Raw genomic sequence first — 24,335 nt, 5'->3', positions numbered from 1 at the left:
GGCACCTCTTCCCGACATTCACAGACCTGAGATTCCATTTTTCTGTGAGTCGAGTATTGAAAATCTTGCGTATCTGCGTTTGTCCGTGAACTTTCCATGACTTTGTGTCTCTCTAATGATCAAAGCATTTTGCTTTTCAGTGTGCCGATCTGTTTATCGAATAGGTTTATGAGCAATTCTGGCAAGGAGAGGGGGCTGAGTGGAGATTTAAGCATGTTCTCACACACATGCAGACCCAAATCAACATAGATGCCCACATGGGCACACGCACGAACGCACCTCTAAAAGGGTCCCTGGCATTGTGACATTTCACATTTCATTTAAATCCAAGAGGGATTACCGCCCTCATGTTAGGAAGGAAGAGAGAGAGGGGGGGGGGGGGGGGGGGGGGTAAAAAAGCACTCATCGAATCCATTAGTTTTAAACATTTAAAGGACCATCTAAGATAGACTGATGGAAGGATAGAAGGGTGGGTGGGTGTGTAGGGCTGCCACTGATGTGGAGTGAGGCTGCGTGGCACAGCACAAGTCTGTCCTAGATTAAACAGCCGCTCTAATCCCCCATTTCTGCCCCCAAATTGGGTTTCCCTCAATCTCGGTCTTGCCATCCTAATGTGAGAAAAAGAAGTAGAGCAGAGGCTGAGGCAGAATAATCAGCACGTTAAAAGCTCTGAGAGCAGAATAGGAAAAAAAAAAAAGGGGGGGGGAGAACGAGATGTAACGATAAAGCAATTGAATGGGTGACTTTAAGAGAAGCGTGCAGAGCTTGATTGAGGTCAGGCAGGGCTTCCTAAAGTCATGCCCTGCCGCTGGTCAACTGTAAACATTCATCAAATGAGACGTAGCACAGTGTTAGCTCTGTTTGGTAACTTCAAACAAGAACTTATCCACCAGCATTTCCCTTCATTTCAAATTCTGACATACAAGTCCAATTTGGCACAGTACATTTAGCCAAACTTAACACCAGTGCACCAGTCTTGATCCACATAGAGCGTCACCTTAAAACCACACAAAGAGGCACATTGGCTCAGCCATAATTTCCATTGTTCCAGCTCCGTGGATCTTATGGGGTTTGCCTCCGGCTCTGTCGGAATCTGTCTCTCTCTTGGAGCAGGTGAGTAATGGCTGAGCGGATGGCGGGTGCCTGGGGATCAGTGGGATCCTTCTCTAAGTAAAGACTGAAGTGCTGGACACTGCAGGTCAGTAGGCTGTCTGCACTGTAACCCCTGTGACCGGAGCGGAGCAGCCTCTCGCAAGCCAGAGCCAGGTTCTTGTCCCAGTTTGGAGGATAGTCGGAGTGGGCCTCAACAATCTCCTTATATAGCTTCCCGGCAATTAAAAAAAACAGAGATAAACATAAAAACATTCATGCTTTTCCTGATGCATTTTAATCTGCCCTACTGTGGTAAAGTGTTTGCAGGTGGGGGTCAGACTCACAGTGTAAGACAGCTCAAAGAGGCGAGCTTTCCCCTCTCCCTGCATCCTTTCAGCCAGGTCAAACAGAAAGAAAGCCGTCTTCATCCTGAAACAAAGCACGCAGGCTCAGGGCTAAGTGCTGGATGGATGAGCCATGCAGATCTACACTCTCAGACGCACCACTCCAATGGAGTGATTTATGTAGATGCCGGCACCAAATACATTGTACGTGTAGATGTTTTACCACACAAGACTGGTTTATGGAGATGTTCTGGTGGGGCAATATGCATCGTGACACATCTTTTTATTTATGCTCGAAAGTATACATCCACTTCAAACAAGAAAACTAGCATCCGCTGTAAAGCATTCAGCATACCTGGCTTGCCACATCTCTTCATTAGCAACACGCTCCCAGGATGCAGGATGGAAACTGTTCATACATGGGGAGAAAAAAAATCATTTCTTTATCTAATACAACCTTCAGGCACCGCGCTGGCTTATTCACAGTTCCACTAACTATAAATGATTATTTATGTGAATATATTGTTCCACTTGGCTGTGCAGGTTTTGATACACTAAACATCAATGTTTGCTGCATAAACATTAAGTGACTGAGCAACAATACCAGCTAGCACATTAGACATGGAGTAAAACCACATCTGCCTTTTTTTCCCCACTTTGTTGACTGTAAACACTTGACCTCTTCTTCAAAAGAATATTTTAGCAGGGTTTCCGAGCTAATATTTGGCTTGTGGGCATCGGCAGACACGCTTGTCGTGAGGGTGCGGGAAATAATGTCACAGTATTCAGCCGTGGATATCTGAGTGAATGAAGGGCTCCTGGCAACAGCAACAAAATATGGAGCTTTGACTAATTCCACTTTTGACACAGTTATTGACAAAACGCAATAAGAAACTCATTATTTTTCATCTTCAGTCTCATTTCAGATGGCTAAGGGCCTAATGTCTTGCTCTGGTAAAATTCACAAAGAGCTGGATCACAGCATGGAGAACAGAGGACAAGCCCACTGAGGGACGTTCTGTGGAGTCTGTGGAGGGACGACTGAAGACCACAGAGAGAAAAGTGAGCACTGAGATTTTTTCTTTTCACTCCAAAGGATTTGTTTATTTTCTTGGCCAACAGCAGACCTTAAAAATTAAACCATGCTAATTTTTAACCATTTAAAAATCAGCGACGCTGAAATGTTATGAAAATTCAAATGAAGATCAAAGAGATCTAACTTTTCTAAAAACATTTAACAGGTTAGGTTGAATTTCAGAGCAATGAGGATAACATGACATCCCCAACACCAATCTAAAAATAAATTATTTTAATAGTATAATCCAGGCTGAAATACGCATGAAGGTAAGAGTTAACTGTTAACCTGTTGTGTGGATCACTCCAGTTATAGATATTGCGTGTACGATGAGCCCACTCTTCAGGGTGAAACTGCTTCTGAACGGGCGCTAAGTAGTCACACACACCCAGGGGCCAGCGGGAATAACTGTGTTCCCAGCTCAGGTCTCCATCAGGAAGCCCGATGCAGGCAAACACATCCCTCCTGCAGAAAAACAGAGACAAACTCTTAAATAGAGGCGTGCCCTCAGTTTTTATCTCCGGGTAGCTGTTTATAATGACACACACAGTGACAACATGGAGACAGAAATTTCCTCACATCCCAGCACCTTCTAGGTTCCCATCAGCCCTGCGCTTCTCACAGACCCCGAGGGTTAATCCCGCAGGTCAGTGTTGCCCCCACAGAGATACATATATGTTGGCCTGGCAAACACTGCCCCCTGGTGGGCTTGGTATTAACAAGGCACTATCCAATTTCTGGATCTCAGTTCCTCCTGAAGGAGTGAATCATGGGAGCAGCAGCAAGTCCACCAGAGACCGTTTAACCAAATCAAGTAGATTAGCTGACTTTTGTAGTTCATCAGACTCCTTTTATGGCCTCAACAGTTCTGTGGGCTTATCTTGTGCTTGCACTGTGTCGACCATTCTGCTGATCTCTGCCTCATTAGATCACCCACTTGCTCATTGTTGCCCTCCCAATTCACTCACTCTCTCTCTCTTTCCATTTAACATCCTTTTATTCCCCCTCTGCTCTTTTCATGTGTCTGAGACACTCACTGCGTGTTGCGGGACAGAAATTGATCGAGACTGAAGGTGCCTTTCTCCTCGGGGTTGACCGGGTCCCACCAGCGGCCGGGAAAGTGGATCCCAGGGTGGTGCTGTGCCAGCTTGGCCACATACCAAGCATATGTCATCATCTAGTGAGAACAAAGAGCACCACCAATCCCAGAGAAATATTTATAACCAGTCGATTATCAGTTAAACAATCATCAGTGCAATTAGTTTAAAGGGATTTTTGTGTCATTATATCTTAAAGCAACTGATGAATCATAGTGATAACATATACAAACTAATAAGTATATAAGACAACACAACCAATTTATAAGGCCTCTACTTGCTGACTTAAGGGTCTAATTTATGATTTTCAATGAATTTCTTTCAGTTACCACAAAGCTGATTTTTACATTTTGCCAAAATATGTAAAACATTATATTATCATGAGAAATCACACTTCATTCACATTTTGTCCTTTATTTTTTAAATCTCTTTTGAATATAGTGCGGTTTTAATGGACAAGAAAAATAAGACAAAACAATTTCGTCATAAATAAAATTCCTTAACTTATATTATGAAGGAAAAATCTTTTCAATACAGGGAACAGGGAAAACCTCCTGACCTCCTGATCAACCAGGCGTACATCAGGCCGTACGCCCTGGCAGTAGTGCAGGTATCGCAGAGAATTTCCAGGCAGATCTCCTCTGGTCAGGATGATTGAGTCTTTGGAGAAGGAGGCCAGAAGCTCCCTGCCGAACCTCTCCACCACAGTGTTCCCACTCTGATCACACTCCCTAAGATCATCAGCACATATGCAAGCAATTACTCTACACTAGCATCAAAACAGAAGTTGCATTTTCTCCCATTTTAAAAATGGTTAAACACATCTTTACCCCTGCTCAGAAGTGTGTGTGAGATGTGTGCAGCAGTGTATATGTGAGTGTCTGTAGGTACGCTTTCAAGGTGCTCTGAGGGTAAGTTGTCAGTGCCCCCGCCCCTTCCCCTCACTCTAGCTGCCTATCTAATCGTGGGGAGACAGGTGTGATGGGTCTGACAGCACAGGCCATGCTCTCCCCTTGATCAAAGCCGCTCAGTGATGGCTGTCTGGCACTCCCCAGCGCTACGCTGGTGTAATCTGCCTTCTCGGACAGCTAACATCTCAGACTGAGCTCTGAGAGTAGAATCTATGTGCTAACCGTGCCTCTCTTTAGCCCCTACCATGGGGTGAGCAGAGAAAAACCTGACATGTGGAGTTCAGACCTGCAGTATGAAGCGCAGAGAAGCAAAAGAGAAACAAATCAGGTTGACTCAGGAAAAACTGTGCATGGGGATTTTAGAAGGAGCTAGAAGAGGGGAGTTTTTACATCATTTAAAGTTTACAAAGCAGAAGTATTTAACTTCATTCTTCATATGCATTTGGGTTCAGTGTAGTTACTGCAACATGAATAATGTAAAAACATTAAATTGACAGATACATGGATTGCAGAGTATCTGAAAAGAAACCGTAAGACTCGAGCAGTCGGACACAAAAACACTATTAGAGCCTGAAATCACTAATAGCCTGTAGAAGAAAAAAACAATGCAGCTACAATAATTATGTCCACTGTGATCAAAATCTTTGCTGTTAAGAATTAGTTTTCTAATTGTCTCCAAATTCAGACGTTACAAAGCCCTAACTCAGCCCTTTTACTGCAAATATACAACAGTGGAAATGGAACTGTAAGGATTTTGTAAGGAGTTAAAGTTCGGAGCGCTGGATTTTTAAATTAAACAATGAGAATACATTTAAAGTGCTGCCTTTGCGTTCCTTTGGTAGTGTCTTCATTCACATGCAGTGCAATTCTGAGGCCGGGGCCAAAATGAGTCTAACTGCAACAACACAACAAATCTTCAAATTTAAAGTCAGCATTTTAAACTCGTTGCTTGAAATCTACCATTTTAGACTTGTGCAATGAAAACCACTGTTGCACACCACAGTAATTCCTGACTGTGTATCGACAGCACTGCAGATTTTCATCACACCAAACAACAGCAAGCTTGTTACTGTTAGCGTGTGCAATAGTCACCTGTGATTGGTGTGCACCATATGTGCCAGCAGAGCTGCAGTGAAGACCCAGCCTGTGGTCTTCCACAACCCCCCATAGCCCAGCCTCCTCTCCAGCCCAGCTAGAGTCCAGCTCAAGCCGAGGCCTGCCAGCACACACACTGCAGCATCGCTCTGGAGCCAGAAACGCTCAACCTGCAGGAAGTGACCATGCAAGTGTATACCACACACACACACACACACACAGACACACACAGAGGCAAATAAGTGTTTTCTGTAGTTTTTTTTGCTTTGCTTTGTTTTTTTCTGGGTTTGCTTTACCGTTGGACCAGGATCAGCATCAACATACAGCACGCTGCTGTCACTGTGGTTTTATTTCAGAATATTGAAAACTGAGACAAACTTGTAATTCAATGCTGAGCACAAGGTGTGATGCTTCAGCTATGATATGAGAAAAGATGTCTGAGAACATAAAAGTCTTATAGCTCACCACTCCGAGCAGTAAGGGTCTGCTAATGTCCAGGTTGGCTCTCCATGCAAAAAACAGCGAGTAGACCACCAGCATGACAGTTAACAGCCAGGACACTGAGCGACACCTCCTAGGACGGGACACCTCGGGTTATTCAGCGCACAAATATTTAACCAGCTTTCCTTTTTTTTCTGCATGCACAGTCTGCCATTTCCATATTTTTAGTCTAATGTATCACTTTGTCTATTTACTCTGTAAAAATATATTTGTTTTGAATAAGTCTGTAAGAATATTAATGCACGGACGGGGATCACAAGCCTGAGAGAAAACGTATCTGCCAGCAAGCTAAGAGGTGCATGATTGATTTTCTAATGCAGACTGAGTCATAATGAGCCGGTGCCAACCGCTGAATCACAAACTCATTACAGTACAGCTGTAAAACATTCTTATACACCAAAAAGAAAAAATTTCCCCTCGTGGCAAAAAAATAAGCCATCGTCCGAACCTGAAGAGACAAGCTTTCAGGTTTCCTGCCAACAAACTGATTTGCTGATCTCCGTCAGCCGGACACTTATAATCACTCAAGCTTTTCTTGATTTACGTTTTCCTTACTTACAAGCACCATAGCTAAAAAGCAAATGAAATCATATTTATAACCTTACACTTTAACATGGGGCAAATAAGCATTCGCCGGGTTTCCTTTGGGCAATCTATTAGACGACCTTCCTCTTCTTCATCATCTGTCTGTGTATGTAGCCAAGTTTATTGAAGTGCACCTCGGGAGAAGGGGAATAGCTTGTGCCCTGCGGGGCTTTGGGGCATTACTGGGGCTTTATCAGCTCCACCCAACAGATCCCAGCAAAGGCTCTCCTGTAATGAATTACAGGATCACGCTGCCACATATAGATGCATACAGGCAGTGATTTACTTGTACACACAAACATGATTTTGAAAATCCAAAATACACATCAAATCCTCTTGATCTGAATGTGGAGCGTGGTGACAGTTTGACAGTTAGGTGCCTCAGTGTTGTTTTGTATTCTTTTTTTCTAAGATCAGCATTTTGTCAGTGGTTTTGTTCCCCGTCTTTTACTCCAGGGGATTAGATTTTTGTAGTTGAAGTGGGTGCTGAGATGTGCGTGACAGAGTTTGGTGTGTTGCACGCTGGCATCCAACTCATCCTTACCTGTCCAATGAGGAGAGCGCAAACCCCATTCCTGCCAGTACCAAGACAGGAAGTGAAAGTTCTGCCAGGGAGTGGTCCAACTGAGCCCTGCACACACAAACACACACAGAGACATGACGGATACCGAAGACAAGCTCAAGTAGCCTCCCTGCTACTGAACTCAAGGACACCAATTATTAAATGCCCTTCATCCCCTATCAAAACAAACTCCTTGGACTGTGCACTCCTCCTTTCAATCGGATTGACAGATACGAATGACTGTGTCATCCACCCCCCACAGCCCCATCCTCTCCTCACAGCGCCTGTCAGTCACACAGCGCTTGCTCAGAGCGGAGAGATAGTTTCCTGCCTCTTCCTTAATACCCATCTCTATTTGACAGCTTATTGAGTCTCTATATCTCCCAATGTACACTATGTGTGAATGTGCTCATGAGCGTGTGTTCGTGTGTGTGTGTGCGTGTCAGTTATTCCAGTGGGTTTACGTCTCCAGTGCGACATGCCTGTCATGTTCGCCTCTCTTCCCCATCTTGAAGGTGTGCTTGTCCATCAAGCAGCAGGGGTGATGGAAAGGGGTGGGTGCTTGGCAGAGGGGGGGCTGGTAGTGGGGGGTCTTAAGACGCACACGCACCCCATCCCGTCAGCTGGAGAAAGATACCAGGAATGGGATGACTGTGGTTGTGGTAGCAGAGGGAAGCAAGGGAGGGAATGGGGTGGAGGGGGTGGGGAGGTGCTAGAGTGGAAAAATACAATTTCTCAAGCTCTATTGCAATGTCTGTCATCACAGCTTGTCACGCTTAAACACCAGAGCTGAGTGATCATTTCAAACTGCTGGAGAAAGAGAACACAGTGATTTGGCCCTCTAAGCAGGTTCAGTTCTGCTTTGATGGGAGAGAGTGGAATGGGAAGAACAAAAGCTGCTGGGGAAAGTAAGGGAAGAGATGGGCTGCAGAAATGACTGTGGGCCCTTATAATGGCTTGGTGTGCGTGTGTATGTGGCTAAACCTGTGTAAATCACCAGAACCATCGCAAAGAGCAGTTGGGTCTTCCATCTCTAGTCCCAAACGTGCCCTCACTGTGCCTCAGATCAAATCGACCTACTTTCCTCCCTTCTCCATCCTAGATCCTACTGTCTAAATAGAAATGAAATACTCAAATCAAACATGCTGGGCAGTTTATGGATGAGAAACATACTGTTTCCTGCGAGACGGACTAAATGTGCTGCTTTGGCCACAAAAACTAGAAATTCAGTGATGTTACTTTGTTCTGGGAAACGATGATGTGAGTTTAGCTGATGGTCATTATACGCATTAAATGACCATCTTGTTGTGCCGTTTACGATATTCAGACCAGGAAGTTTCACGTGCAAACAGCAGAAAGACTGTTTACTTACTGCAGCATTGTGGTCAGGTTAACCGAGCTTTCTGTCTTTGCCTGCAAAACAAAAATCAATGTAAGCTAAGCCAACAGGGTCAGGGTCTGTTTAAATGCAGCGAGGCAAGCAACACTTACCAGACAGAATGTGCCATATTCAGCTCGCAGCAGGTGGGTCAACAGACCCGACAGGGTGGTCTGGTCACCCCAGCTCCAGCGGGCTGTGTTGAGGTAGGATGAAATCGGCAGGTAGATGTACGGCAGGAAGCCAGCGAGGAAACAGAATCCCAGAGATACAAGGCCACGCAAAGACAGCTCCTGTTTAAATACAAGGATAAGATGTTCTTAAATTCATGTTGTCCAAACCGTGAGCAAGAAAGTAAAATGGAACGTGTGCGTGTCAACAAGACTGGAGAGCCTTGTTTGGCCCTAAAAGCCCCTCTTTTCTTAGACCAACAGTAACTTTGAAGTTGCGCTAATTTCCAGCTTCATATATTTAGAATTCAGAGTTTAAAACAATCCATATTTATATCTATCTTAAAGCCATTTTAGCTCCTCTCCCTTTAAACCAACTTCCCTCTGATTGGCTGCACCTCACAAACAGCAGCTTTTAAGAGGATATGAGAGGAAAATATCTTGTTTTTGAAGTCTTTTTATTTCTGTCAAAAAACTGCACACAGCCTATTTCTTCTTTGCCATCTATAATTCTCTTTATTTAAAGAGACCCTGTGACTTACCTTTTGAGAGCACAGTCGGTAAAGGACCCAAGGAATGATGACCAACACATACAGCACCAGTGTGTGCTGGTTACAGAGCCCCAAGCCACAGCATAATGCCCCCCAGTGTGCAATCTAACAGGGACAACCAAAACAGTGCAGCATTGTGCGTTTACATTGAATAAAACATAACCTGTGTGTTGCATCTGTTGTGTGGTGTTTTGAGTTACCTTCTTCCTCTGCGTGGCATTTTCAGCACAGCGGAAGCTGGCGGTCAAGAAGAAGAGAAGGCCAATAAAAAGGTTATTGAGGGTGAAGACCTCTGCCACCATGGACCACTGCCAGCTGAGTCTGGACACAGCGAACAGCCCACCAGCCAGCACTGCTCCAGGACCAGGACCTGCCAACCTGAAAGTGTAGAAGAAGAGGGTTTTACTCTTTAGAAAGGACTGCATCGGAGGACAATGACAAGAAGTTAATTACAATCTGGTCAACTAAATTAACTATTGTACTAATTTAACCATCTGGATGTTTCAGTTGTTTAAAACGACTGCATTAAAATGAACCTCAAAAACAGTATTTCTAAAGGCTGCAGAACTTAAACTGCTTTTTTCAAAAAAAAATTTTTATCTAAGCTGCACTGCAACGACACACTGAAAAAAAAACAGAGAGAAAATAACAAAGTCAGCAGCTTCACACAAATTTTAAATGTTGTTGTCAAAAAAGCCACCACTTCCCTATAACTAATTTGGGGACCCATTATAATCTTCCTTCTACCCAAGTTTGCTTCTCGGACAAGACCTTGAAAAACACTCAGTGATTTGGGGTAATTCACATATCATGAGAAGTCCCTCTCGAGCAGCCGGTTGATCTTGAACAGACTGGCACAGAAACCACCGTGGTGGAGATAGCACTTTATCCTCAGCTTCTTAAATATAATGTGTGCACAAAAGTTTTCCCCTTCCTCCTCTCCTGTACTGTCTCCGTCTCCTCTGCGGTAATTGAAGCAAACTTGGGATAATCTGTCGTACGCTAAGACCCACCACTTACTAAACTGAGAGACAGAGGGGGAGAGAGAGTGAGGCGACAAATGATGGGGAGAAGGGAAAGAAAAGGAAAATAGTGCAGAAAAGTGTGCATTAAAGGGGTGAGACAGTGTGCGGGATGTAGGATGAAATATAGAAAAAGGAAGAAAAAAGTTCAAGAAGAGAGAGGGGAAAGAAGAGAAAAGGAAAAAAAGGCAACCCAGTCCCCAGCATGCTGGCTCTGAAATATGAGCAGGCTCGACAATTAGGGAAGTCAGGCAGTATGGCCCTTTCCGCCATTGTGTGGAGTGGCTTAGAGTCCTCATCAGCCTATCAGCTAACTGACAGGCAGAGAGCTGCTCTATTCAGCACCGCAGATACAAGCTGCAGGCCAAACGGCTGCCAGGTCCCTTATGACCCCACAATCCCTTGCCGGTGACAGCTTCAAGCTCCATAGCAAATTAGGCGCTCTCACATTACAATCGCAGAAGACAGATTCCATTAACGGTATCTGAAATTGAGTAGAGAGCAGGCCCGTTATCAGACCTGACTCATAAGCACCGCCATTAATCACAAGGCATGATACCATTTATACATTTCCAGCTCTCTGCCTGCCGCTGTGATAGTCAGCCACAAAAGGCCTGATGAGACTTAGGCTAGGGGAACAATGGAGCTTTCTGAGGAAAGCGCGGTAAATCAGGAAAAAAAGGAGAGGGAGAGCGAGAGAAGGGTGGAAAAAAAAAAACTTTAGCTTGCTGACTACTTCCCCTTTTATTCTTGGGTTTTCTCTCTGCTACTCTCCACTATTTTTTTCTGTGTTCTCTGTAAGGCAAGCCTGCTGAATGAGCACACGTATGTGTGTGCGCATGCACTTAATGGGGTTGGGGGGTTGTGGCGTCTAGGAGTGGGTCTTAATAAGCGATAGCACCGACTTCCTCGCTGCACCGCTCCAGGAATTAGTTGTAACTTGAAGGAAAAATGAAGAAGGGTGGCGTTTCTAGAGGGGGGTGGGGGGATGCAGATGGGGACTTTTGTTGAGGTGCAGAGACCTCCCGCACCCATTATTTTACCTCCTCACATGACAATTAACCCACAGCTCATGCACCTAGCGGGGGGCTGGTTTGGGGGTGGCACGGGGTGCAGAGCAGTCATGGGGGTCCCAAAGAAGGGGTTATTACACCAAGTCTGTTCCTCCTTCTGAAGCTCGTCTGATAGCCAGCACTCGTCACATATTCAAAGACACACACACAGGCACACACTTCTGTTCCTGAACTTCTTTATTCTCCCTGAGTGCCTGACAAATCTCTCTGTTAGAGCTTGTCAGTCAGTAAGAAGCCAGTGATGTGTGTACAGTGCAGCCTGTAAATGACCTGTCTGTCTGCGCGGGACCACCTGGGTCCCAGTCAGCCTCTCCACAGCTCATTCTCCAGGCTGGCTGCTCCCAGGGCGCTCGGATAAAGCAGGACACATTTTGACACCAGTGTGGCCGTGTTCCCTGTTATCACGACTCAGTGCTGTGCAGGATGCTGCCGCTGTACTGAAATGTTGTGGCTCAGTGACAATGGACTGGTTGGGACGTGGCAGGAGAATAACACGGCTGACAACGAGACTATTCAACCCTGAACTGATCCAACCTGCCAAAAAATGCCTGCGTCATCACTTGGGTAATTAAGGAATGACCAATATACTTAAAGCCTGAAACGAAACACAAACTTGGAAATAAAGTAAAAAAAACTATCCATAATTCAACTTGAATAATATGAAAGAGGAGCACAGGCTGAAAAGGGAGGATTAAAGGTAAATAAAAAAAAAAAAAGACAATGATACGAGAGACAATGTCCCCTTCAAGGACACAATAAAGGCTCAGTATAATCACTTTGAAGTGTCAAAATGAGAACCTGCCTCATTTACACACTCGGTTCTACAGTATGGGCCAGAGACATGCCAGCATCGGCCGTCTGCGCTAAACAGCATCACACAAAAAACCTACACCAGCACTCTGCACTGAATGAAGCTTCACAATGGAGCTGGCTAAGAGAGCCGCTGTTACACACCACCCCGGGGAACAGACAATACCACAGCTGTGCCATCGCGGATCAACAACGCACTGTTCTCTAACCGAGTGGTGGTTTGGGTTAAGCGGTGCTGGAAAACAATCACACATTCCTGAAGAGGGTAAAAAGCCCGAGAGAGAGGGGGTGGCCTTGCTCGGGCTGAGGCTGAGGTTTCCAGCTGGCCCGAGCAAACACCCCAGGGCTCCCCTCTGGCCGGGACACCAGGCAGGCTATTTAGCAGCTATTATATGACAGGGGTATGATGTATTGCTTTGAAGTTTCAAAGCCAATCTGCAACTGATACACAAACATTAAGGGATGTCAGTAAATCAAAGTATTGGCTTTGATTTAGTACTACTAAATGACCCAATGTTAATTTTCTTTCAGAGGAATTACATCATGACAGTACGATCGAACTGTTTTACGATTTTATACATTTCTGCTGTTTCGAGTTCATATGGGTTAAGTTCTTTTGTCACATGAGAGCAGAAAGATTTGTAGATTTCTGGGTTATCAACAAAAGATGCACTTCAAAAAACACGACACTGGAGTTTAAAATCTAAAAAAAAATATGCAATGTGCAGTATTACATGTAGAGTCAAGAGCTTAATTCATGCTTGAGAGTAATTGTTGTTGTGATTTTTATAAATTCATCATCTATCAGCTGCACAATTGTTTAGGTATGCAATGCTATATTTATTTTATATGGTTATTTAAACAGAAACATAACAATCATGTTATATGGTGATATTACTGTTGATATTAGTAATATGGCAGCACTGACATCCATACAGTTACCCTTTCACTTCCCTTTAATAGATAAAATATTGATTATAATTACCTATCATATATATTTTAACTTTGCTAGCTGGTGGAATGACCACTGGAATGACGGCTGTTTATGATATTTTTCCTGATTATTTCATCTTAAACTACAATAAGAACTAACTGAGAAAATCTGATTTCTAACTGACGTCCACACTGTATGTTTCAGGAGGGGAAAAAAAGTCTATCAAGTCTCCAAACCAAGCACTTCCCCATCTTTCCTTCCCCCGTGCGGTGTATGAAGAAGACGCTGTCTGTTTGCGCTGAAAGGAGGGTAAACACGGGTCCTGGCTCTGCCGCTCAGACACCCCTCCTCCAAGAAAGCGCTCCAGCGCTACAAGTGCGTGTAAAATTAATCACCACAATTCTGTTCAAACAATGCAGCCACTGACATGACAATTTCTCCCAGAATGCCATCTTAATCTCCACCCAACACACAAAAATTACAGGAAGAGGGGGGTGAAAAAAAAAAAAAACAATTTAGAAAAATCCCGTGTTTATGCAATTCACTGAATGCCATTTTTTATTGCTGCTTTTTTCCAACAAAGTCATTAGGCACACACCAGTGATACATAAATGTTGCTGTATAGATTCCATTAACTAATTCTGGGTGAATTGTAATTGCCGAGTCTGATCCGTCTCTGTGCCTGGTGCCTTATTAAGACTGCCTGTGGTGGGTGAGGAATGTAATATTGACGTCCGAAGCAGACACAATCTCGGGCCCACGGGCAAAAGGAATATTAAACTGGTACTGTATTCTGCTGTCTATCTAGCCCTCCTCCCTCCTCCGCTCTATCCCCATCCCGTAGCCAGTAATGAGGAAATAACATCTTCATTAGACATCTGTTTAACTGTATTAGAGGATGAGTCCTGGGGGAACCATTGGTCATGCTGAGGAGGGTGGGAGTAAAGGAGGTCTGTTGGACTACAATGTGACGGATGAGATACTGCAGAATAGGAACAAAAGGTCCAGCGATTGAGGCCTTTTAAACAGACAAACTTAAAATTGTCTTCTGCATTTTCATAAATAAATTTCAAAAAATAACAGTAATGGGTGTATTCTCTATGGATACTTGGGCTGAAGATTTTATCCAAGAGTAGCAGACGTGAGAGGGAGGGGCATCCTTGCCACCTACAGGAAGAGGTGAGAGCATTACCCAATAAAACAACTCTGTTCAGCTGTTTTTTGGATACAAACCCACATCAGTGGTTGCTAAAAACAATTCCCCCACACGTCGCTCCTGACACGACCTCAACAAGACACACACAACCCCACCCCTTTGGAAAAACAACCCACCTGAGCAAGGAGAGAAAGCACCATCGGGACCATATGGTGGAGGTCCTTATAAGGAGCTGGGGATGCAGCATGCGGCAGGGGATGGCACCACGCCCACCCTCCCGTCCACTGAGGTGTCAGCTGTGCCACATGGGCTAGCTCTTGGCAGGGGAGCCTTTCGCAGGTGTGCGGTTTTTCTCTCGAGGGACGCCGGGGAAAGAGGGAGGCCAGACACGTTTGGTGTGCTTCAACGGGCCTGTTATGTAATCATGTGATCAAACCGAAAAGTGCTGATGACTGAGCGGGGCGAAGTTGGGGGGGTTTTTCTGCTGTGATGGCTGTCAGCTCGCTAACGTGTCTGCTCGCGGTGTCTTGGGATAAGCTGGGGAATGGAGAGAGATTCCTCTCAGGTAGCAGAGATTCAGAGCAGCTTTAGCAGATAAACTATGAAACGAGAGAGCACAAAATACAGAGCTGTCTGGATTATCCCGCTACGCATTCCTCCAGAGACTCACAGCTGAGGCCTTTAGCATTCCACCAGCCAAATGTTTCTCTCTGTGAACCTCCAAGTGCAATCGATAGTAATTATCATTACGTCCACCATCCTCAAAGGCTTGTCAGGCCGTGGTGTGAAAACATAACAAGACATGCAATTCGGCCATCAAACTATATGATCAAGCAAAGAAAACTGTAATTGACAAATCAAAGGGAAGCTAAATTTAAGCTACATTTAAACTTATGCAAGAGAGAGAAGTGGCTTCCAAGCCTATCAACTTACATTCCCCCACATTAAACACGGCAATCTGGCCGACTAATTTAAATTGATACATCAAAGGCTCACAATGTTGGGTATATTCCAGATGAATTTCAAGGTCTTACCATTTATTATTTGAGAGAAACTGACTTCGAGTACCCGTATTAACTTCAAAATATTTTGCCATCTGAACATAATTTCACAAAGCAATAATTTGTTTGGGAGGGTGAGGTCGGCCTATTTCCCAGCAAATGAAAAGCAAAAAAATGAGAAGTAGTTACAAAAAAAACTGTTTAGGAGGGCCAACAAAGGGACAAAAACAACAAATGACATTTAAGAAATTAATTATGTTGGGACACAGCACACTCACTACAAGGGCAGAGCAGGTATGAACGGCTGGTCAGTTTTGGCATTTCATCTGAGGGAAAGGCCTGAACAGAGGGTCTCTGCATGGCCGTGGCATTTATGCCAGTATTGTTGACAGGGTTAAATCACACAAATGCCCTGCACGCCAGAACCAAGAAGCAGGTCTCGACCATCCGGGAACCCTCGCCCAGTTCTCTCATCTTTTGCCCTCTCCAGTAACCCCCCAGTAACCTGAGTGTGCCAACTGATCCACAGCCTCATAGCTCATCCCAGTCTAGGCCCTGAACAGATAATGACTAAAACCTTTTATGCTTATTTCTCTAAACTGGAAGCGTAGATTATACATTCACACTTAAGAGCTTATATGGTGTAACTGGATGAAGTCCTCACCACTCATCAACCCTAGCTGGCGGTTGTGGGTAAGGGGGGTTGCAGAGCCTTTTAATGACTTTTTACTTGACCATAATCCACAACTGGATCTAAATCCCCCGAGATTATAAACTGGGGCTACGGTTAACATGCAAAATAGGAGCCAAATATCAGCAGACAGCATGGATATTTTCGGCCCTCAAAATAACTGTAAATGTCTGGCCAAGAACGGAGTCCAATCAAAAGCCTGAATACCAGGGAAGCAATAAGGATGTCCAGTTAAAGCATGACGAAGAAGTGCAGTGTTTTAACACCCCCCCCCCCCCCTTTTTTTAACCCTCTTTTTATTGTTTTGTCCTTTTTGCCTTGTCCTGGGAACACTGGTGAAAGCTCTCAGAGACAGTAAGACAGGGCAGGGTCTAAGACTGATGCAGTCTGGGCTTAAGGCCAGTCCCCTGGGTAGCTCTCCCTCTCCAGTCCCTGCCCTACTTCAGCAGGGATGACCCTGTACCCTGACCTTCTCCAGACCTCCTGCCACATCGCACACACTGGCCAAGCACACAGGAAGCCGGCCCAGCACTGCGCACTTTATAACACACACAATTTCATTTTCACTTGCTGTCCTCCCGCTATCACAGAGTCCTCACAGCCTGCCAAGGTGTGCAGCAAGAAGAAATTACATCATATTCAACAATTTCTATTCTGGAAATAGTAACTTAGAAATATATGACATGATTGGAAACAGCCCAGTATGCACAAAGAGGGACAAAAAGGTAAAATGTTGACACTAAGCTGCCACCAAAATGCAGTGTGGAAAATGACTAAAATCAGCAAAAAGTGTGATGTAAGGCAGTCTGGTTAACCATGCAAGATAAACACACAGACAAAGCAGGAAGGGGTAAAATACTCCTTACATGATACGGTCAGCAGCAGGCGAAGCTGCAGGGTGGGTAGATGGCAATGCGGGGACCGTAAACTGTGTTTATGACTGAGCGAGGGGAGAGGTAGTTGACGAGAGGGGAGAGGGAGGAGCGCAGAGAGTGATCCTGTTCCTCTCAGACCCAGGAGGCAAGAAGGGGAGAGATTAGAAATCGTGCCATGTCAGGATTGGGAGCATGCTGGGCAGTGGGGGGGGGCAGAAGAACAGGGATGTCAGGTTTGGGGGGGTGGAGGGCACAATAATTGGGATATACATACACATACACGCATTCTCACAACGGGTGGCTGATAGGTAAACAGGGAGGGTAAGGTGCTGGGAGGGAGGACGGCGACTGGGTTCTGCTTCTGAATACTGAACAGAGGATCAGGGAGACCACTGCCTGTCAGTCAGGGCCCAAAAATACCACTTTCTGTTCCAGACAGCTTCACGATGCAAAAAGTCAGTAGGGGAATGTTTAAAGACTGCCCCCACTCAAAAATGTCTTCTTATTATTGTTACTTCCCTTGATGTGAGTTAGTCACCAGAAGGCTCCTCTGCTGAAGGAGGGAGGCTCTTTGTGCCTTCCTTAAAGTTCTGTTTGAGAATTTAGTACTTCAGTTACTGATACCTACTCGATTGCAGAGTGCACCAATGTAATTTTTTATACAATAACTAAAATCCCAGAACAGAACATAATGCATCAAGAAATTCTGGAATTGGGAAACACATTTTTCATATGCCTACCTGCAGACAGTAATGCAGAAGCCACCACAAGCTGCAGCCCCCAGGAGGCTACTCATCAGGTTAACGCTGTGGGCTGGAGAGAGTGAGGGCAGCAGACGCATAGCCATGTGAGCCAGTAGAGTGAAGAGTGGGTATCCTGGAGGATGGGCCACCTAAAGACACAAAAACAAAGACAAGGGCCATTTCACACGTGAACTTTTTATCAGGTGCTCCTTTCTTACATGCTGCATGTAGCTGGAGATGCGTTCTTACTGCTATACTAGAGGAAATACTCCATTTGGTTTCGGAAGGGAAGCAGCTTTGATAAAGTGAGTAAGGGGCAAAAACACGTGATTCTGCTCACTACTGTTAAATTCAGTGATCTGCTATTCACACACTGGCACAATCCCAGAGATCTGGCAGGCAAACCACTGATGTTTAGAAAAAGAGCTGCAGTATGTGTAAAAATAGCTCACAATGTGATGCTATCACAATAGGTTTACCACGATGATGATTGCATCACAATACCTTATACATTAAGAGACAATAATCAATGATATATGCACCTTAACTGTGCAACTTTAAAAAACAGAAGACAAATAGAAGAAAAAATTTATTTATTCCCTGCAATGTAGTGCCAGTGTGCATCACTATGAATTACTTTTACTCCATTTCAGTAATGAAACTGTTTAGTTTTTCAGCTCTCTTTTCCCCTTTTAAATTTCTTCTTCTTCAGCTTCTGTTTTCCCTTAATTATGTGATAAGCGCTGGTAGTGACTCCGGTACATCGGGACTGTGTGGAGAGTCCCTACAAAATTTACTTTTAAAAACTCTGATTTTTAACAACAGTGTACCATATCTGTAATTCTATCGCACAAGAAAGGGATTTAATATATTGCTGTATCAACATTTTATCCTCAGCAGGTAAGCACACGTGAATTTTGTGAGGAGTCAGAAACATCCTGCTTGGCTTTACTCTGACTGTGCTGTCATACGAGAGCCCTACACTCCCTTTCTTTTCCCCTTTTCTCACTTCTTTGCTGCGGGCCTCTTCCCAAGGACAGTGCAGCTCCCTAGAGCCCGTGGTATAACACGTGGTGCTCGCCAGCCTCAACCCCCAAACCACCGCAGAGCCGTAGTCATTTTCGCCTGGGAGATCTTGGCAATCGCAGCAATTAGCCACTAAGTCTCTTCCACCCAGATAAGGACTCAGTCATTAAACACAGACTCATTCCCTGGCACAGATAACACAAAGCATGCAGGCAGTGAGAAGGGGCAGCTCTTCGAATGAACAGAAAGCCGAAAGGTGAGAGTGTGACTGACTCACCAGTTACCTCGAACACGGCAAAGGATCTTTTTGCAGACATGCAAACAGCTTTGCTAAAATTTGAGTGAGGAGCTGGAAATGGAAAAGGCGCGTCGCAATAACTCGATGAGCAAAAAGCGAGGCTGTAAATATGAGAGAAAGAGAAAAGCTCCAGCAGCGAGAGTGGTGAACTAAATGGTAGCATCACGCAGGTGGGTAACGTCACCAAAATGAAGAGCGATTAAGAGCATGAGGAAGGACTGTGTGGGCTGACAGCAGTGTACAGACATGCAGCTAAAGGACAGCTGAGCGATAAAGGCCACAGGGAGCAAAGAGAAGGAGAACTCTCAAGCTCTGGGGATCAGAAGAGGGGGGCCAGCAGCCTGGGTCCCAGAGATGGCCTGCAAGGCCCTGGGGAGGCCTGAAAGGCAGACAGGCAGGCCACACGGACTGCAGCACTAACGGCAGGATTACTGGCATAGTGACACCGACACAGCCTCCCTAAAAGGATCACAGCGGCGTAATAAACTTTATTAAATAATAAAACTTATTATAACTGTTAACCCGATTTAGTTCATTCTTCGCGGCTTACACACACACACAAAAAAGAGGGGTGGATATAATAAGCCTTATACCGTACATAAGGCAAAGCCTACAAAAGCCATCGCCTTACCATTGACTTTAATTGGATTTGAAAAACGGGTTGCAAATTATAGCATTCTCTACTTGCAACTTAGTAAAATAAGTGTATAGAAAAGAAGGGGAAAAACCTGTGGACTGAAAGTAAATTAATCTGCTTTCTGCCCATGCTTAATTAAACTTCCTTAATGCTTATAAGAGTTAATGAGTGAATTGATTAAACAATACAGCTAATACTTACCCCCAGCTCACAAGCAGTGGTGATCAGCTCTCCTGTGGAAGAGAATAGGGGAGGAAATTAATGTAAACCCAATAATTATTATTAAGAGACAAGTCTGCTCCCAAAGTTTTCCCAAATCAAATACTTGCACTGGGGTTTTGCATTAATTTGCCAGGATCAAAACCTGCAAATCTTCCCAGTGTGACATTTCCTAAGCGGCACGCTCATTCTCTTCATCTTTCACTTCTCCCCCGATGCCTCCCTCCCTTCTCCGGCACATACACACAGATATAAACACACGCACATACACACAAACCATTAGACTCCCCCTCCAATGCCTTGTCACACAAAGACACACATATGCAGATCTGAGAATAATGCTTCCAGTCCCATCCTCCCCATGCATTAGGGTCCTTTCTTCTGCTGCTCTACGTGCCTCTCTCCTGCTCCCACACTCCTAATGTCTCAATGTCTCGTTTAGTCCGTTGGGCACAAACAGAAAGGCTACGCCGGTGACAGTCACAGAATGAAGTAAGCTGTAAAAATAAAAGCCGGCTGCACAATTTTTTGACAAGCTCTGTGTGAGGCGCAGCACAAAGTGAAAAGAAAACCCCTAAAAGCTTTTTGAGGGAGCTTTAATGTATCTGGGCACAAACCCATTTGTGCCAGAATACACCCAGAGCATTTCAAATTATACTGATTTCTCACCCAATGTTTGCATCTCCCACTCATGAAAATTGAAATTTGGTTCAGATTAAATGACATTGATAAATGTTTAGGTTCAGGACAGCCCCCTCTACTGGTACCAGACGGGTAGTCCCTTCCTCCGTCAAACACATCCAATGAAACGCTGGCCTTGTTTCTTGCAGACTCTATCACTTTTACAAGCTATGTCGAATCCGTAAGACACTACACGCTGTTTCAATCTGAGCAGCTGTTGGTGCTGTTACATATATTTAAAAACAAACAAACAAACATCTGCACAGTAGGGACATGAGCAGGGATGCAGTAACAACCTTTACAAAACAGAAGGGCTGGATTTCAGATGGCACTGGTTTCCTCTCATATTTTGCAACCTTGCTGATACAGTGAATTACGATGCCTAAATTTCTGCCACATGAGGAGCCCTAACTCTTATCAGTCTAATGGACCATGAAGTCAGAACTCCTCCACCTGCACAGCTTAAATGTTTCCACAGCTCCATTTCACCTGGCATGAGCCGCCAGCTACCTGCCATCATTTAACATCACACTTTCTCATCCTTCATCGGCTTCTCAATTTCACTCATTTTCCCCTTAGAAGTGGCACACTTTTACACCATTCAACACTGAAACTCAAACTAATACCAAGCCAAAACATCCATCTCAGTGCAACAGAGATGCAGTTCTGCAGCCCCAATACTAAAAAGGGAAAATATTGACTCAACGGGGTAGCAGCATGGGTGCCAAGAGTCTTTGTGATTGTGGAGCATGGGCACCCACACCAGTCTTCCCATAATCCCCATCATTTCCACACTCCACATTCCTAGACAACAGCGTACCCGCGGGGCTGCGCTCAAGCCTCTCCAGGGCACATCACACCTAAAGAGATTAGGACACAGAGACGGAGACCTGGAGAATTCGGAAGGGTGTTCAGCTGGCACTATCAGAGCGGGCATCCTGCACCGTCCCTAAACACTGTGGAGAAGGGGCTGGCCATTTTTTCAAAGGCCCTGTTCGTTAGACAGCAGCACAACCAGCAGGGCTACTCAGCACTCCAATTGCCCGCTCTCGCTTCATCTCTCCTCGCTTATATCTGGCCGAGCTTTTCTTATGCTTTCATTCTGCAAAAATGCATTCCCTTCTGCAGCTCGCACGCCAAAGCAGTAAAAACCTAACAAGCAGAGCCTTCATGCCCTCAAGTCCATAATTTACAAGTTTGTAACCTTGGTATCACTTCTAAACACTGTTTGTAATTGTTCAAGGCACTCCTTCATAAACTGCATTACAAGAATGTTGGGAAAACACATCGGAAGGTACTGAGTGGAATACATTCAAGTCCACAGTAAGCCGTGTTAAATGTAAATTAGGTTTATGCATGCACACAAAATATTGAATTTAAATAAACAAGGACAATTATTTGTAGTGAGTGGCTGTCAACAGTGCTTTGTCAGCAATTATGGTGTCTGCGTTACCCAACAGTCAGAAAAATGAAAAAATGCATAAAATGTGGAGGAAAAGTGCAATTAGGTGTGAGTCAAACATGGTTTGCAAAAACATCTAGCAAACAAAAGGTTGCTGGTTCGGTCTGGCGAGAGACACAAATACCTTTTGGGATTGTATCAGGAAGAGCATCCGTTGTTAAAAAATTAATTAATTAATATGTCACAAAATAAAATGAAAATGTTAACAGTTCTGAAAAACATAATATGCACTTATTTGATCTTTTTTTTTTTTTTAAATTGCAATTTTATATTACAGTACCATTGTACGTATGTGTAGCAGGTAACATTGGGTCAAAGCATATTTTTATAGTAACGACTGAATCACATTTAAGTCATTAAAATGTTTCCTTTTCATTCACTCTTAATAAAAATAGGTGTGAACCAAACTGTGACTTTGGAGAACTGTTATACCTCTACAGACTTCAACGAAATCCAAATAAGTTATGTTATAGAATTACAAGTAAACAAGTACAAGTACAACTAAAAGCAGCTGAGTTTAAAGAACAGAAAAGCATAAGCTACATTAAACTACATCATCCCAAATAGGACAGGAAATTGTTCTTTACAGCACCACCAACTTACGTCAAGATAATTGACGTTAAGATATTTTAAAAGAATAAGAAAGAAAACAAAGAAATAAATACAGATAGTCGTGTATATTTTTGCATTATTTGTTAATTACAGTGACTGAATATTATGAAATAATGCCTTTTGTCTTTACCAGTCAGCGTTGATTCCAAAATCAGCCTTAAACACTGGAAGTAAAAAAGGTATTAGTGTCTCATTTAGAGGTTTTCGTATTTACCGCGGACGATTTAAAAACATGAATGAAAGAATGATTCTTTCAATTTATATATGTGTATCTCAAAGTCTGGCATGTGTTTGTTTACGTTGTCACGTCGACAAACGTCGCTTTACCTGCACTTGCAGCACCATGGACAGCACCAGTCAAGCTGCAGCGGTTTCATCAACAAGGTGCAATATGATTGGCTCCCGGCAACACAACAAAGCCACGTGACCAAATGAGCGTTAGCTAGCCTGCTAGCACCAACCTGAGTCTCCACCGGGGACCGTCCTCTGCACACAGGGCACATACAGAGCGGCGACACAAGCGACCACGGTGCCTGTCAGTATCCAGCTTGCTCTGTGCTCCGCGGACATTTTGTTTCTTTCAGGGGAAATACGGACGATTTTCACTGAAATGTCTCTTAACTAGCGAGCTAACGTTAGCGTCCATGTATTCCAGACCCTTCGGGGTATAAATAAAACTTTGATCTACGTCTAAAACGATGTTGGGTAGAGATTAAGTAAATTTAATTTAGTTCTAAGTACAACCTTTGCATAGTCTTCAGCACACTTGCAGGAGAGTGTGCTGAGTTAGGTCCTTCCTGCCCGCGGAAAGTAGCAGCCACATTCACGCCGACTGGCTAACCTCGCGATATTACCGGACACGCTTTCCTCATAAGTTGCATTACTCATTGAATTGCTGTTTCTTGCTTTGTAAAGGGAAACAAAAACGAGCGTTTCAAATGAGGACGACCAGTGTTTTATCTCGGACGTGTTGGCCAAGCAACATGGTTATGACTACTTCCTGGTTCACTCAATGTCATTCAGGAATGTACATCAGTCTTCTTTCATCACTTGTATTCACAGAGCTGAACGGAGAGGGGTTGGGTCTGCATCTTTACGCTAGCACGACAGTTTATTTTTCTGTCAAAATTAGTCTAAAAATTGAAAGCCTTTCCTTTTTGCGCTTTACTCATAAATTTTAAAACATACTCAAGTTTTCAGGTTTTCTTCCAAGTATAATATTGTGTGCTAAAATGTACAGAAATGGAAAGAACTCTCAATCTGGCTAACTTGTAAACTGAAACTACATATGCTAATGAAAAGTATGTGTTAAAGTCTAAAGGTTCAAACCAACTGTTTGTGATTACTATTCATTGCCAGGCACCATTTTGAAGGATCAACATGCAAATATGCATTTTCTAATGCATATGATTTCTCAGTGCATTTCAAGAGCTTTAGTTGAGAGGGACTGCTGAGTATCTCAACTCAAACATAGCCTGCCTTCCCTCATTTGGAGGGGTTGTTTTAAGCCTTACAGTGAAAATGGCATTATTACTGGATTAAAACATTATTATATTAAAGCTGTTACAGTACCTGCTTCAAATGCACAATTACGTGCACAGTAGAGCACTAGATTATGCCAGAAACAAGATACACGAATTTGTAAATGTATCACAAGTGTCCATATTTCACAGGTTGAGAGGTGACTGTAATAAAGAAATTGCCCTATTGAACTGATAATAATCCCAGCCCACC

At 44.0% G+C, this 24,335-nt stretch overlaps 1 protein-coding gene across 3 annotated transcripts; it reads right to left on the bottom strand.

The window, feature by feature from the left end:
• Positions 1-375: 375 nt before the first annotated feature.
• tmem260 (transmembrane protein 260) lies at positions 376-23,587 on the bottom strand. 3 transcript variants are annotated; one of them, XM_085441851.1, is made up of 16 exons: positions 23,063-23,586; positions 19,829-19,860; positions 17,664-17,815; positions 9,562-9,739; positions 9,353-9,466; positions 8,754-8,933; positions 8,635-8,675; positions 7,245-7,331; positions 6,080-6,188; positions 5,612-5,784; positions 4,168-4,339; positions 3,549-3,688; positions 2,800-2,976; positions 1,792-1,845; positions 1,437-1,521; positions 376-1,323 (listed from the first exon to the last, which is right to left on the bottom strand). In XM_085441851.1, the coding sequence occupies exons 1-16, from the start codon at positions 23,169-23,171 to the stop codon at positions 1,063-1,065; spliced, it is 2,064 nt and encodes a 687-aa protein (XP_085297977.1). In that variant the 5' UTR covers positions 23,172-23,586; the 3' UTR covers positions 376-1,062. The 3 variants fall into 3 exon arrangements, with proteins under 3 accessions (XP_085297977.1, XP_085297979.1, XP_085297978.1); XM_085441853.1 differs by lacking the exon at positions 23,063-23,586 and adding an exon at positions 22,929-22,985; XM_085441852.1 differs by lacking the exon at positions 9,353-9,466 and having other exon boundaries at positions 23,063-23,587.
• Between the last annotated feature and the right edge of the window lie 748 nt (positions 23,588-24,335).

Source organism: Copadichromis virginalis, linkage group LG19 (assembly GCF_057382275.1).
Source record: "Copadichromis virginalis isolate Kocher_CV1m ecotype Utaka linkage group LG19, C_Virginalis_male_GT1.1, whole genome shotgun sequence".
In the NCBI taxonomy this organism is placed as follows: domain Eukaryota; kingdom Metazoa; phylum Chordata; class Actinopteri; order Cichliformes; family Cichlidae; genus Copadichromis; species Copadichromis virginalis.
Note: the sequence above shows the minus strand (reverse complement) of the source record. Positions and strands in the feature narration are given on the sequence as shown.

Bases quoted from the DNA above. Each gene is read 5' to 3' on its own strand.
- tmem260 (XM_085441851.1), bottom strand. From the start codon at position 23,171: ATGTCCGCGGAGCACAGAGCAAGCTGGATACTGACAGGCACCGTGGTC. The intron at 3,689-4,167 runs GTCAGGAGGTTT...TGTTCTCACTAG, and splicing joins TACGCCTGGTTGATCAGGAG to ATGATGACATATGCTTGGTA. The intron at 1,522-1,791 runs GTATGCTGAATG...GCTTTGTTTCAG, and splicing joins GAAGAGATGTGGCAAGCCAG to GATGAAGACGGCTTTCTTTC.